Genomic DNA, 13230 nt, shown 5'->3' with positions numbered 1-13230 from the left:
ACTGCCCCGGGTCACGTGCTCAGCCGCCATATTGGCTCTGGTGGCAGCTGCGGCCGGGAGGGGGTGTACTAGGGCGGCGCTGCTTCTCTGGGCGTAATTTTCACCCTAGGAGAAGGGTCCTTGGAGTGTAAGGGGAGGTAGAGGAGATGGCGGCCTTGGTGCGGGAAGATGGCGCCCGAGCCCCAGAGCAAGGGCGGCGGGGCTGCGAACATTATGACAGAGGATGTCTCCTGAAGGTGACGACTTAATTGGGCTCTTCCTCTACGAGCTCCCGCCGGGCAGGGCTGGGGGGCGGAGTGGGCAAGGCGATTCGATTTGGGCTTAAGTTTGAGGCCAAGCTGTTTGTCAGGCTACCTTCTTCACCTCGAACTGGGTTCCTGCTGCACAGAACATTCTTGGCAAGGCATCCACAGGCCCCACATTTCCTCCTGTTTTGTTCTCCGCAAGCCAAGCCCATCTGCTTGGGAAGAGCCTGGGCTTGCACATCGAGCACTTTATCAGTGAGTTTATTTATGCTGGAAGTAGACTGAGGCAGCCTCGGGCCTGGGCTGGCTTTCCCCCAGGATCCCTTCCAAGTGTGCGATGAAATAATGGAAGAGGGATAAGCAGTAGAGACTGGGGTTACGATTTCAGCTCCTGTAGTAGATACGTTTTACATCTTGCCAGCTTCCTGTGAGGGGCAATGAGTGTGCCCAGACCTGCCATGGAGAAAATGGATGTGTGGAATAGGAAGAAATCATGTAATTGTCACTCAGAAGGAAATTATAGATAGGACAGTGTCCAGTATACATACATTGTTACTTTTGCTGTTCACTTTGAGAAAAATTTCTATTCGATCTATAATTTTAGAAGAGTTGGCACCCATTCGATTCAAGTTTCCTGATTTTGTGTGTGCAAGAAACAGTATAAAGACTTTGCCTAGAAAGCTTGAGATTTGGAGTCCCACAGCCCTACACTCAAATCTTAGCTCTGCTCCTTATTAACTCAGTGCTTTGGAGCAAATTACGCTTTAAGTGCCTCGTTAAGTAAAATACGGGTAAATAGAAGTTTCTGTTTCCTAAGAACTATGAGGCCTGTAAGGACAACCTAAAGCCTTTTTTGTAGGCTATGGTTTGGTGAACATTGCTCCACTGCACTGGATGAACTCTTTCAATGTTGGTCATTCACCAGATGTTGTGTCACTGAGTCGTTCTGTTACTCTTTAAGTTTGAGATCTAAAACTGAATTCAACATCTTGGCCCTCCCTCCAATCCTCAAGAAACTGCAGATATTGATTGTATCTGTGTTTCATAGCACTGAGATGCTGGGCCCTGAGGATCAGCTGCTTTTTCGTTCTGTGTTTTCCTTAAATACCAGAGGCCAAGTGAAGAGTTTTTAGGAGGAAGTAATCAACTAAATCAAATGCTGTTGTTTGAGTTAGATAAGAACTAAAAATTGACCTTTAAATTGGTTGTGGAGGAGGTAATTGGTGATCCTGAGAAAGTTCTGTGGAAATACTGGGAAAAAACCTTACCGGAGTGGATTCAAGAGAGAATCAGAGTAGTGGAATTGGTAACAGTCTTTATAGACAGCTCTTGGAGTGTTGTAAAAACAAAAATAGTAAGGCTGTGGTTGCTGGGAGGTGTGGGGTAGGGGGATTTTTTCCCCTTTCAGATGGTAGTTATTGTTGCATGTTTGTATATTATTGGAAATGACCCATTAAAGTGAGTACACATTATATATAATATGAAGGACAAGGGAAACTGTAGCAGCACAGTCCTTGAGTATCCACAGAGAACATAAAGTGGACTGTAGATTCTGTAACAAAAAGGCAGACAGCCCTGGCCGGTTTGGCTCAGTGGTTGGAGTGTCGGCCTGCGGACCAGAGAGTCCTGGGTTCTGTTCCCGCTAGGGGCACGTACTAAAAAACAAACAAACAAACAAACAAAAAGGTAGACAGAGTATGAGGTACAATTGCAAATAGGTTGATAAAATACGTGGGAGGATCTGTTCTTGATTATTTCTACTGTTTTGGTAGTGAAATAAGAAGCACAGTCATACACGAGCTGATTGTAAGGAGGGAGGAAGGAGGTGTTTGAGGTTTAAAAGGAGAGGAGATGTGAAATAATCATCTCGGTTCTAGGTCCTAAACTCTGGAAGAATGAGGAAATTGATCAGGAAAACATGATAGTAAGAGCCCACTTTAAAAAAAAATTTTATTTATTTTTCTAGTGGTTATGATTTAAAAGTGAGACCAGTCAGTGTTGGGATGCTTTTTCTTTAGCTACATTCAGCTATTCCTATATAAGTTAAGTAGGAGAGAATTGGATTTAACCAGTTGAGATTCTGAGTAGGTGAGTATGTAGAGGAAGAGAGAAGGAACTAGGGTGTGTACAGGGGAAAAATTGGAGTGTTGGAAAGAGAGGAGGTAGTGTTTAGAGAATTCCATACTTATAATTAAGTTACACACAGAACTCGGTTCTTCTAGAGTGGTGCTTCTCCATGTGTAGTGAATGTACCTCTGGTGATTCCTGAGGCTCTTTCTGGAGATCATCAAAGTCAAAACTACCTTTTAATATAAGACATTGTCTTTTTTAGTGTGTGTAAAACTAGTGATTAAAACTTCTGGCACCTTAGCACAAATCAAGGCAGTGGCGCTCAACTGTGCTATACCAATAATGAAAAAAACAGCAAAGTTCACTTAAGAATGTCATTGATAACGTTAAAGTAGTAAAATTACTAATTTTATAAAATACCATCCCTTGAATACATCCTTTCACATGTTTGATGAAATGGGATGTTTTCATCAACAACTTTTGCAAACTGAAATTAGGTGGTTTTGTGAGGAAAAGCTGTTGTGCAATTCGATTATGACCTGAACTGTTTGCATTTTTCATGGAATAGCATATTTTTACTTGAACTGTGGTTATTTAGTCTTGGGTATTTGGTGGAAGTTTTCTCAAAAAGGAGAGATGTGAGACTGTCATTACAAGGAACAACCAACAGTGATAAAAGTTGAGCTTTCCGCGTACAAAGTAGAATTTTGGAAAACTTGTCTTAGTTCCCATAAGCTTGAATACTTTCCAGTACCTAAAGAATTTTTTGATGAGTAAATGAAAGAATTTACTGGAAAGTTAGTTTACTAGCCTGGAGCCTTCTTAATGTACTAGTTAGGGTAAGGCTAAATTGCTATAACAAAAAGACTTGCCCTGGCCAATTTGGCTTAGTGGTTGGAGCATTGGCCTGTGGACCAGAGAGTCCCGGGTTCGGTTCCATCTAGGGGCATGTACCCCCCCCCAAAAAAAAAGACTCAACAGTAAAGTGGGTTAGATAATAATGAGTTTATTTCCTTTTACCTAACAATTCCAAGGTCAGTGATCCTGTTTGTTGATGAGGCTCTGTTCCATATGATCACTCCAGGGACAAGTGTTTCCATTGTATTATTTTGCCATGTTTTAGGGCACATAGTCATCTGCTGGGTTGCTGCCATATCCAGGTTTCATCTTAAGGAAAGGGAAAAGAGAGCAGTCATGCTGTTTCTTAATATTCAGGTCTGGGAGTGGCATTGATGTCTTCTGCTGATATTCTGTTGGTAAGAACTTAGTCATTTGGCTACAACTAACAGTAAGGAAGGCTAGAAACTATAATGTAGCTGGGAGAAGGAGAAAAGATTTTGGTGGACAACTGGCAGTCTTTGTCACTCTAGAAAACAAGGACTATTTGTTACATTTATTTTATCCTCTAAAATATGAGGCATATAGTTAATGACTAATAAACACAAATGAACTAAAAGTATCTTTATACTATTTAATGTTTAGGGATTGAAGTAGATACATGAATTTATCTCGAAATGTCAATAAGAAGTTGTTGGCTTGCTCGTTAGGCAGAGAATGAATTTCGGGTGTTGGCAGGGTTAATTTTTCAGTCCAGGGATTTCCATCCTTCATGATTCTTTTGTCTTTAAGGACAAGATTGTGTTCAACTTCATAAAACTATGTTGAAAAGAATAGTTCAGATATGCCAAGGAAGAGCGAAATGTTATGTTTAGGATCAGCTTACCCAGCTGATTCATAGGTTGTAGTCTTTGACCTTGTTCTAGGAGGAGGAGGGAGAAAATTTCTTTTTGCATTGCAAACTTGCCTTCTCTTGCTTCTTGTAACTCTTTTTTTTCTCTCCTGGGCATTAGGCACCTTGCTGTGACAAGTTGTATACTTGCCGGTTGTGTCATGATAACAAGGAAGATCATCAACTAGATCGCTTTAAAGTAAAGGAAGTGCAGTGCATAAACTGTGAAAAAATTCAACATGTAAGATTTTAATCACATTTCTTTTTTCTTTATTTCAAAAAAGTTTTTTCTAAGGTGGTTTAAAAATTTTAGTCAAGAGTATTGCCAAGTCAGACAACTCTCAAAGTAAGCAGTGTCTTTGATTTAAATGTTTAAAAACTTGTAAAAATAAAACTGCATATACTTAACATAAATTCTGTATATTCAAATAGTAATTCAAAATGTTTTGGTAAATTTATCCCAATTTTTAATTACATGTGCCTTTTTTAGGCCCAACAGACTTGTGAAGAATGTAGCACATTGTTTGGAGAATATTATTGCAGTATATGCCATCTGTTTGACAAAGACAAGAAACAGTATCATTGTGAATACTGTGGAATTTGTAGGTACTGTATGTAAATGTTCTTTTCTAATTACTTCTAGTGTGTCTGGGCAATAATAGTTTTTAAAAGCCAACTTTATTGGAATATAACTTATGTTTAATAAAATAATTTATTTTCACTGTCCAGTTCAGTAAATTTTGACAAATATCTAGATCTATGTTACTACCTACACAATCAAGATGGAAAAAAAAATTTTCCATTACTCTAAGAAGTTTCTTCATGCTTCTTTTGTAATAATCATTTAATTAGCCCACTATTGTATGGCTATTTAACATTTTAACTTTGGTATATAAACTATACTTGTATAATGAAGTGTTTTGTAGGCAACCGAGGTAGAATATTAGGATGGGTTTTTTCTTTTTAAAAATTAGTTTTTAAAAAAGTTATCAAAAGTTTTGATACAATCGGAAAATATGGAAAAGTAGGAAAAAAAAAAATAAAACAGCCTACAATCAGCCACCCATGGACAAGCTAGTGTTGACATGTTGGTATATAAGAATTTTTTTATTTAAAAATATCCTGAAGTGCCTTGGCCAGTTTGGCTCAGCAATTAGAGCATAGGCTTGTGGACCAAAGAGTCATGGGTTCGATTCTGGTCAAGGGCATGCACCTCGGTTGCGGTTTGGTCCCCATTTTTGGTTGGGGTTATGTGGGAGGCAACCAATTGATGTGTCTCTCTCATGTTGATGTTTCTCTCTCTCTCCCCCTCCCACTGTATATGAAGATAAATGGGAAAATAGTATCCTTGGATGAGAATTTAAAAAAAAAAGTTTATAAAAATATCTGGAACTATTAGCATTATACAAAAGCATATATGTAGTTTATGCATGTTTTGAAGTATAGTAATAAAAAAGCCAATTTAAGAAACAGAATGTTACTAATATTGTTGACACTCCTAGTGTTCTGCATCAATCCGTTCTCTTTGTTCCCATTGGAGATAATGACTGTTTTGAATATTTTAAATCACTTTCTTGCTTTTATTTTATAGTTTGTTTTTAAGGAAAGATAACAAACATAATAACATGCAGAAATCATAAACAGCCTTATGAGATTGCTTATGAACACACTCTTTTAACCACCACCCAAATTAAAAAACAGTGTTCATAACACCTTAACAGACTTTCTTATGCCCTAAGTCAATACACTCCCACAAGGTAAACAGTCTCCTGACTTTTTGTATTTTTTATAAATGGAATCATATAGTATGTGCTCTTTTGTGTTATGTTTTATATATTTTAAAGCAATATTATTAGATATTTACATAGAATTGTTATATTTTCCTTTATGATTGACTCACTTATCATTATATAATGTCTGTTTTATTTTTAATAATCTTTTATGCCTTAAGATTACTGTATCTGTATCAGGTTTCTTTTGATTAGGCTTTGCATGTATCTCCTTTTTCATTTTTTTATTTGCAAACATTTTGTATATTTATGTTTAAGCTGCACGTCTTGTAAGCAGAATATAGTAGAGTTTTATGTTTTTTGTTTTTTTTTTTTATCCTCACCCGAGGACATTTTCCTTTTTTGTTCTGGTAGAGTGGGAGGGAGAGACAGGAACAGAGAGAGAGAGAGAGAGAGAGAGAAACATCGATGTGAAAGGGACACATCGAGTGGCTGCCACCCGCACGACCAACCAGGGCCGGGGACAAACTGCAACCGAGGTACGCGCCCTCAGCGGGAACCGAACCCGGGCCTCTCGGGACCGCAGGTTGATGCTCTAACCGCTGAGCCAAACTGGCCAGGGCTAGAGTTTTATGTTTTTATTGAATTTGATAAAGACTGATTTTTTTACTGAAGTATTTAGTCCATTTATTAATATAATTATATTTATTTCAATCTACAATTTTAGTGTTTTTTATTGTTGTAGTATTTACCTATTTCCCTTTTTTCTCCCTCTCCTTTCTTGCCTTCTTTTGGATTAATCAGCCTTTTCTATTCTATTTTTATTCTCTGTAAGCTTATTAATTGTACATTCTTCCATTATTCTTTTAGTGTTAAATCTTAGAAATTATAATATACATCCTTAGCTTAGTAGCATAACACATTTGTCATTCAAGAATCTTAAACACTAAGAGAATTTACATGCTGTTGTTGTTATGTATTTTAATCTATGTATATTTTAAACTCTATAAAATGTTTTTCTGAACAGTCAATATTCTCTTATATTGACCTTTATATTTACCATTTCAATTGCTCTTTTATCCTTTCTGCATCTTCTTCTTTTCTTAAAAATTTGAATTATTTTTTATTTTTTCATTACAGTTGACCTGCAATACTATATTAGTTTCAAGTGTATACCCCAGTGATTAGACACTATATAACTTACCAAGTGATCATCCCAATAATTCTAGTACCCATCTGACATCATACATAGTTATTAAAATATTATCAACTATATTCCCTATGCTGTACTTTACATCCCCATTGACTATTCTGTAACAACCAATTTGTACTTCTTAATCCCTTCACCTTTTTTACCCATCCCCTCAACCACTCTCTCATCTGGCAACCGTCAAAGTGTTCTCTGTATCTCTGAGTCTGTTTCTGTTCTACTTGTTCATTTGTTTTGTTTTTTTAGATTAAAAAATATTCAATTGTTGATAGACATTTATTGCCATTTTTATTTATTTTTTACTTCTTTAAGAAGACCCTTTAACATTTCATGTAATACTGGTTTGGTGGTGATGAACTCCTTTAGTTTTTTTCTTGTCTGGGAAGGAAGCTCTTTATCTGTCCTTAGATTCTGAATGATAACTTTGGTGGGTAGAATAATTGTGGTTTTAGATCCTTGCTTTTCATCACTCTGAATATTTCTTGCCAATCCATTCTGACCTACAAAATTTCTGTTGAGAAATCATCTGACAGTCTTATGGGAGCTCCCTTGTAGTTAACTGTTTTTCTCTTGCTGCTTTTAAGATTCTCTCTTTATCTTTAACCTTTTGCATTTTAATTATGATGTGTTTGGTGTGGGCCTCTTTGGGTTCATCTTGGGCCTCTGCATTTCCTGATCTTATATGTCTGTTTTCTTCACCAGGTTAGGGAAGTTTTCTGTCTTTATTTTTTCAAATAGGTTTTGAATTTCTTGCTCTCTCTCTTCTCCTTCTGGCACCCCCATGATGCAAATATTGGTATGCTTGAAGTTGTCCCAGTGGCTCCTTACACTGTCTTTATTTTTTGTATTCTTTTTTCTTTTTGCTGTTCTGTTTAAGTGTTTTTTTTATTTTTGCCCCCTTCTATTCCAAATTGCTGATTTGATTCTTGGCTTTATCTACTCTTCTGTTAATTTCCTGTAAATTAATCTTTATTTCATTTAGTGCATCCTTCATTGCTGTTTCTTTTTTATAGTTTTCATATCTTTTTTTTAATGCTATTGAAGTTCTCATAAGTTCAACTACTCTTCCCCTAAGTTCATTGAGCATCGTTATAATCAGTGTTTTAAACTCTGCATTTAGTAGATTGCTTGTCTCCATTTTGTTTAGTTCTTTTTCTGGAGTTTTGTTTTGCTCTTTCTTTTGGGACGTGCTTCCTGTGTCCTCATTTTGGCAGCCTTCCTGTGTTTCTATGTATTAGATAGAGCTGCTACGTCTTCCAGGCTTGGTATTGTGGCCTAATGTAGTAGGCGTCCTGTAGGGTCCATTGGCACAGCCTCCCTGATCACCCAAGATGGGCACTCCCATGTGGGCTGTGTCTTGTTGTAGTTGAGCCTTGATTATTGTTGGCTGTGACCATTAACAACTATGGAGGATCAGCTGTGCAGGGGCTCGCCCCACAGAGCAGGACTTACTTCAGCGTGGCTCTGGTGCCTGCTGAGTCTGCCCCTTGAGTGTGTCGGTGTGGAGGTGTTTGGGTTGTGTCTCAATGTGATCTGAAGCTGTCTGCCAAATGCACCGGCTCTGGGGCCTCCAGGGAGGTGCAGGCCAAGGTTAGCCACTGCTTGTGTTCTGCCATGGCCACCTAGCTTGAGTTACAAAACTATCTGCAGCTGCCTGCAATTTGTGCTGGGCTTGGAGGTGCCCAGGAGAGACCAGGCTGTGAACCACAGCTGGCTGCTGCTAGTGCTGGGCCTGGGGCAACTTAGTGAGAATTACAGGGCTTGCTGAGGCCAGATGCTGCTCATTTGAAAGATTTTAGGAAAGTCTTAAGCCTGAGCCATGACAGGCTATTCCTGTGGAAAAGGCACTGGAAACAGCTTGGGAGGACTGGCAAGTTTGATGGGGTGTGATCTCAGGGAATCATCAGGCAGGCAAACTGTATAGTCAGGTTGATGGAGACTCAGATATGGCTCCCATCTGCTAACACTGTTGGGGAAGGGCTCAGAAAAGGAGCAATGGCCTCTGCCAGCACTTCTCTCTAGGATAAAGCTTCCTCCCAGCTCTTGCCTTGATGCTAAACAATTCAGTTCCTCCTTGTATGTCCCTGGTGCCTTTTGAGCTGCTATCCCAGTGCCGGAACTCAGAAAGAGTGAGTCAGAGTAAGTCCATGTGCATGCCCTTTAAGAGGAACTGCCTGGGACTCCAGAAGCCCTTTGTCTCACATAGCCTCAATTCGTGCTGTTTTTTATTTTTTATTCTCACCTGAGGACATTTTTCCATTTTTTGTTCAGATAGAGTGGAGGGAGGGAGGAAGGGAGAGAGAGAGAGAGAGGGAGAAATATCTATGTGAAAGGGACACATTGAGCGGCTACCTCCCACACGACCCAACCAGGGCCGGGGACAAACCACAACCGAGGTACGTGCCCTTAGCGGGAACCGAGCCCAAGTCTCTCTGGACTGCAGACCGATGCTCTAACCGCTGTGCCAAACCGGCCAGGGCTCATGCTGGTTTTTACAGCCAGAAGTTATGAGGACATCTCTTCCCAGCATTGGAGCCTTGGGATGGGAAACCTGGTGTGGGGCTGGGATCCCTTACTCCTCAGGAGTGACCTCTGCACTGGAGTTAACCCGTCTGATTTTTATCTGCCACCCATGGCTGTGAGACGAGCCTGTTCTGCATTTTCGCCCCTCCTACCAGTCTCAGTGTGGCTTCTTTAAATCTCTAGTTGTAGGACTTCTATTCAGGTAGATTTCAGGTGGTTCTGAGTGGTGGTGGTTTTGTAGTTTAGTTGTAATCTTGATATGGTTGTAGGAGGATGTGAGTACTGCGTTTACCTACTCTAACATCTTGACCTGAAGTCTTTGGGATTATTTTCCTTCTACTTGAAGAATTCTCTTTAGTATTACTTTTAGTGAGGCTTTGCTGGTGATAAATTCAGTTTTTTGTCTCTTTTAAAATGTCTTTATTTTGTTTTTCTTTTAAACTTTTATTATTGCTGGGTGTAGAGTAGAATTCTTTATTTATTTTGTACATGCCCCTAGCGGGAACTGAACCTGGGACTCTCTGGTTCGCAGGCTGACGCTCCAACCACGGAGCCAACTGGCCAGGGCTCTGGGTGTAGAATTCTAAGTTGACAGATTCTTTCAGCACTTTAAAGATATTTTGGTGTCATGGTTTCTGTTTAAAAGTCACCTATCAGGCCTTGGCCAGTGTGTCTCAGTGGTTAGACCATCAGCCCACCCACCGAAGGGTTGTGTGTTGGATTCCTGGTGAACGGTGCATACCTGGGTTGCAGGTTTGATCCCCACCCTGGTCAGCCAGTTGATGTCTGTCTCTCTCTCTCTCTCTCTCTCTCTCTCTCTCTCCCCCCTCCCCCTCTCCCTCTCCCCCTCTCCCTCCAGCCCCCGCTCTCCCTTCCTTTCACTCTCTCTAAAAAAAAAAAAAAATCAATGGGAAAAAATATCCTTGGGTAAGGATAAATAAAAACAAACAAAATGCCACCTATCAGAATCATTATTGCCTCTTTGAGGGCAATCTGTCTTTTATGCTCCTCTCAATGTTTTAAGTTATTAATTTTTAGTAGTTTTTTTTTTTTATGGTGTGTTTAGGTGTGTGTGTGATATTTATGTCTTGCAGTTTGTAGAATTTCTTGAATCTGTGGCTTAATGTCTTGTCAGTTCTGAAATGTTCTTGGCAAGATCATGTTTTTTGAAATATTCTTGACCAGATAATTATCTTCAGATAATGTTTCTGCCCCATTCTCTTACCTATCTTGGGACTCTAGGTACAGACCTTTTCATTATATCCCATATTTATCTTACTTTCTTTCTTACGTTGTCTGTTTTTTTCCTTTGTGCCTAAATTGGGTAGTTTATACTAATGTTTCTTCTAGGGCTCTGTTGTACTGTGTTGAATCTGCTATTAAACCTATTGAGTTTTTTATTTTAGGTTTTCTTTAAATTATAGGCTTTACGCTTTTTAAATCACCTCTCCCTGAAGTTTCCAGTTCTTAGATGAAATGCTTCATTTTTTTTTTTCTTGAACATATTAATTGCAGATAATCTAAAGGCTGTATCTGATAACTCCAATATCTTGATTACTTGTGGTCAGTTCTGTGTTTTGTTTTTACCCCTTGGAGATTGGTTCTTTGGTTTTACCTTTTGGAATGCTTGATACTTGTTTTAGTTGATTGTGGGACATATTATGTAAAAAATTGTATAAGCTCTGGATGCTATTATTTTCCCAGAGACAATTCATTTTTCATTTTATAGACAGTTAATATATAGGTAGACCACCTTAATTCAACTAAGGGTTGGGGTCATTAGAGGCTAAATTTCGGTTATAAGTCATGTTCTATTTTGTGTCTCCTTAGATTTAGGCTCCCAGGACATGGTCCCTCAGGGGTCTTGACTTAAAGCCTGGGGTGTTTACCAGGGCATGTCTTTTGTGGTAGGACCTGGACTCTACTTTTTGCCTCCCTAGCACAGGGAAACAGCCAGAGGCTTTAAACTACTTCATTTCTTAGCCTCTTACCAGCTGCTTGATCCTTAGCTGCTTTTTAGCTTCTCACTGCATAGCTTAAGGTAGCATATCCACCAAAGAGTAAAAAGCAGATAATTGGCTTTGCCTCAGTGTATTTCCCTTTTCTCTGGGATATTGACTCTTTAAGCCCATAGTTGCTCTTCACTACTACTTTCAAACAGCTTGTTTTTTGTTTTTAAATTTAGCCATCATAATTTCAGTAGGAGTGGAGGTTATAATATATATATTTAGTTTTGCTTATTTTTAAAATTATACTGTGTATATTCTTCTGTGGCTTAAAAAAAATTGTGCCTTGTTTCTAAGATTCATCTATTTGATTCAGAAGCTTCAATTTATTTTCACTGTTGTATGGTGTTATTTTGTATGTCTACCCACAGCATTTAATTACCACTATCATAACCAAGGAATCACCAAATTGTATAGTTCCTTTATTGACTTACAATTTTTTGGGATTTCAACATACATATATCATCCTACCTAGTATATATTAAGCTTCATGAAATAAGGTATTTTCAAAGTTTAAATTTCTATATCTGGGAGTGCCTTGTATACACAGTAGGTCCTCAGTGATGAATAGGCAATGTATCTTTGGTAAACTGTTTTTAGTATTATGATTTCTCTGTATATGAGGAAAATTTGTCATTAACATTTACTAAGTCCTTTTACAAATAACATACAGAAGTAAGAATAAACGTAGTGAAAATAACTTCATTGGAAATTGTAATAAGAATTTAAACATTTCAAACCTAAACTTTATTCAGTATTTTTCTAGTTTTTTTTTTTTAATCCTCACCCGAGGATATTTTTCCATTTTTTGTACAGATAGAGTGGGAGGGAGAGAGAGAGAGAAACATCGACGTGAAGGGACACATCGAGTGGCTGCCACCCGCACGACCAACCAGGGCCGGGGACAAACTGCAACTGGAGTACGTGCCCTTAGTGGGAACCGAACCCGTGTCTCTCCAGACCGCAGTCCGATGCTCTAACCGCTGAGCCAAACCGGCCAGGGCAGTATTTTTCTAGTTTTGAAGATATATGTACTAAATTTGGCAATGTCTTTTTCTTTTATTGTTATTATTACAGATATCACTTATTTTCCTCCCTTTTGTATCCCTCCACTCAGCCTGCACCCCCAGCCTTTACCATAGTGTTGTCTTTGTCCATGGGTTATGTATATATGTTCTTTGGCTAAACTCTTCCAGTCACCCCCCCCCGCCCCCCACCTCCTCCCCTCTGAGAACTGTCAGTTCCATGTATCCATGCCTTTGGTCCTGTTTGGTTCTTCAGTTTATTTTGCTTATTATATTCCACATATAACTGAGATTCATATGGTATTTGTCTCTCTGACTGACTTATTTTGCTTAGCATAATAATCTCCAGGTCCGTCCATGCTGTTGCAAAAGGTAAGTGTTACTTTTTTTTTTTATAGCTATGTAGTATTCCATTGTGTAAATGTACCACAGCTTTTTTAACCACTCATCTACTGATGGGTACTTGTGCTGTTTCCAGATCTTGGCTAATGAAAAAATATTTTTAATTTTTTGAGGAAACTCCATACCGTTTTCCACAGTGGCTGCACCAATCTGCATTCCCCCCAGCAGTGCACTAGGGTTCTCTTTTTTCCACATCCTCACCAGCATTTGTTGTTTATTGATTTATCATTGATAGTAGTCATTCTGGAAGGTGTAAGGTGATCCTTCATTGTAGTTTTAATTTGTATCTC

General features: G+C 38.8%; 1 protein-coding gene across 2 annotated transcripts in view; it reads left to right on the top strand.

Annotated features, from left to right (window-relative positions):
• Position 1: 1 nt before the first annotated feature.
• The window catches only part of RCHY1 (ring finger and CHY zinc finger domain containing 1), a 29538-nt gene continuing 16309 nt past the window's right edge, over positions 2 to 13230 (top strand). The window contains exons 1-3 of one of the 2 annotated variants that reach the window (XM_036260969.1): positions 2 to 236; positions 4166 to 4285; positions 4535 to 4650. In XM_036260969.1, coding sequence (XP_036116862.1) covers positions 147 to 236; positions 4166 to 4285; positions 4535 to 4650 — 326 coding nt within the window. In that variant the 5' untranslated portion in view covers positions 2 to 146. Of the gene's footprint in view, positions 237 to 4165; positions 4286 to 4534; positions 4651 to 13230 lie in introns of those variants that run through there. The other variant, XM_036260976.1, reaches the window with a different exon arrangement.

Source organism: Molossus molossus, unplaced genomic scaffold, assembly GCF_014108415.1.
Source record: "Molossus molossus isolate mMolMol1 unplaced genomic scaffold, mMolMol1.p scaffold_m16_p_1, whole genome shotgun sequence".
Classification (NCBI taxonomy): Eukaryota; Metazoa; Chordata; class Mammalia; order Chiroptera; family Molossidae; genus Molossus; species Molossus molossus.
The sequence above is the reverse complement of the archived record's forward strand: the minus strand, read 5'-3'. Positions and strand labels throughout refer to the sequence as shown.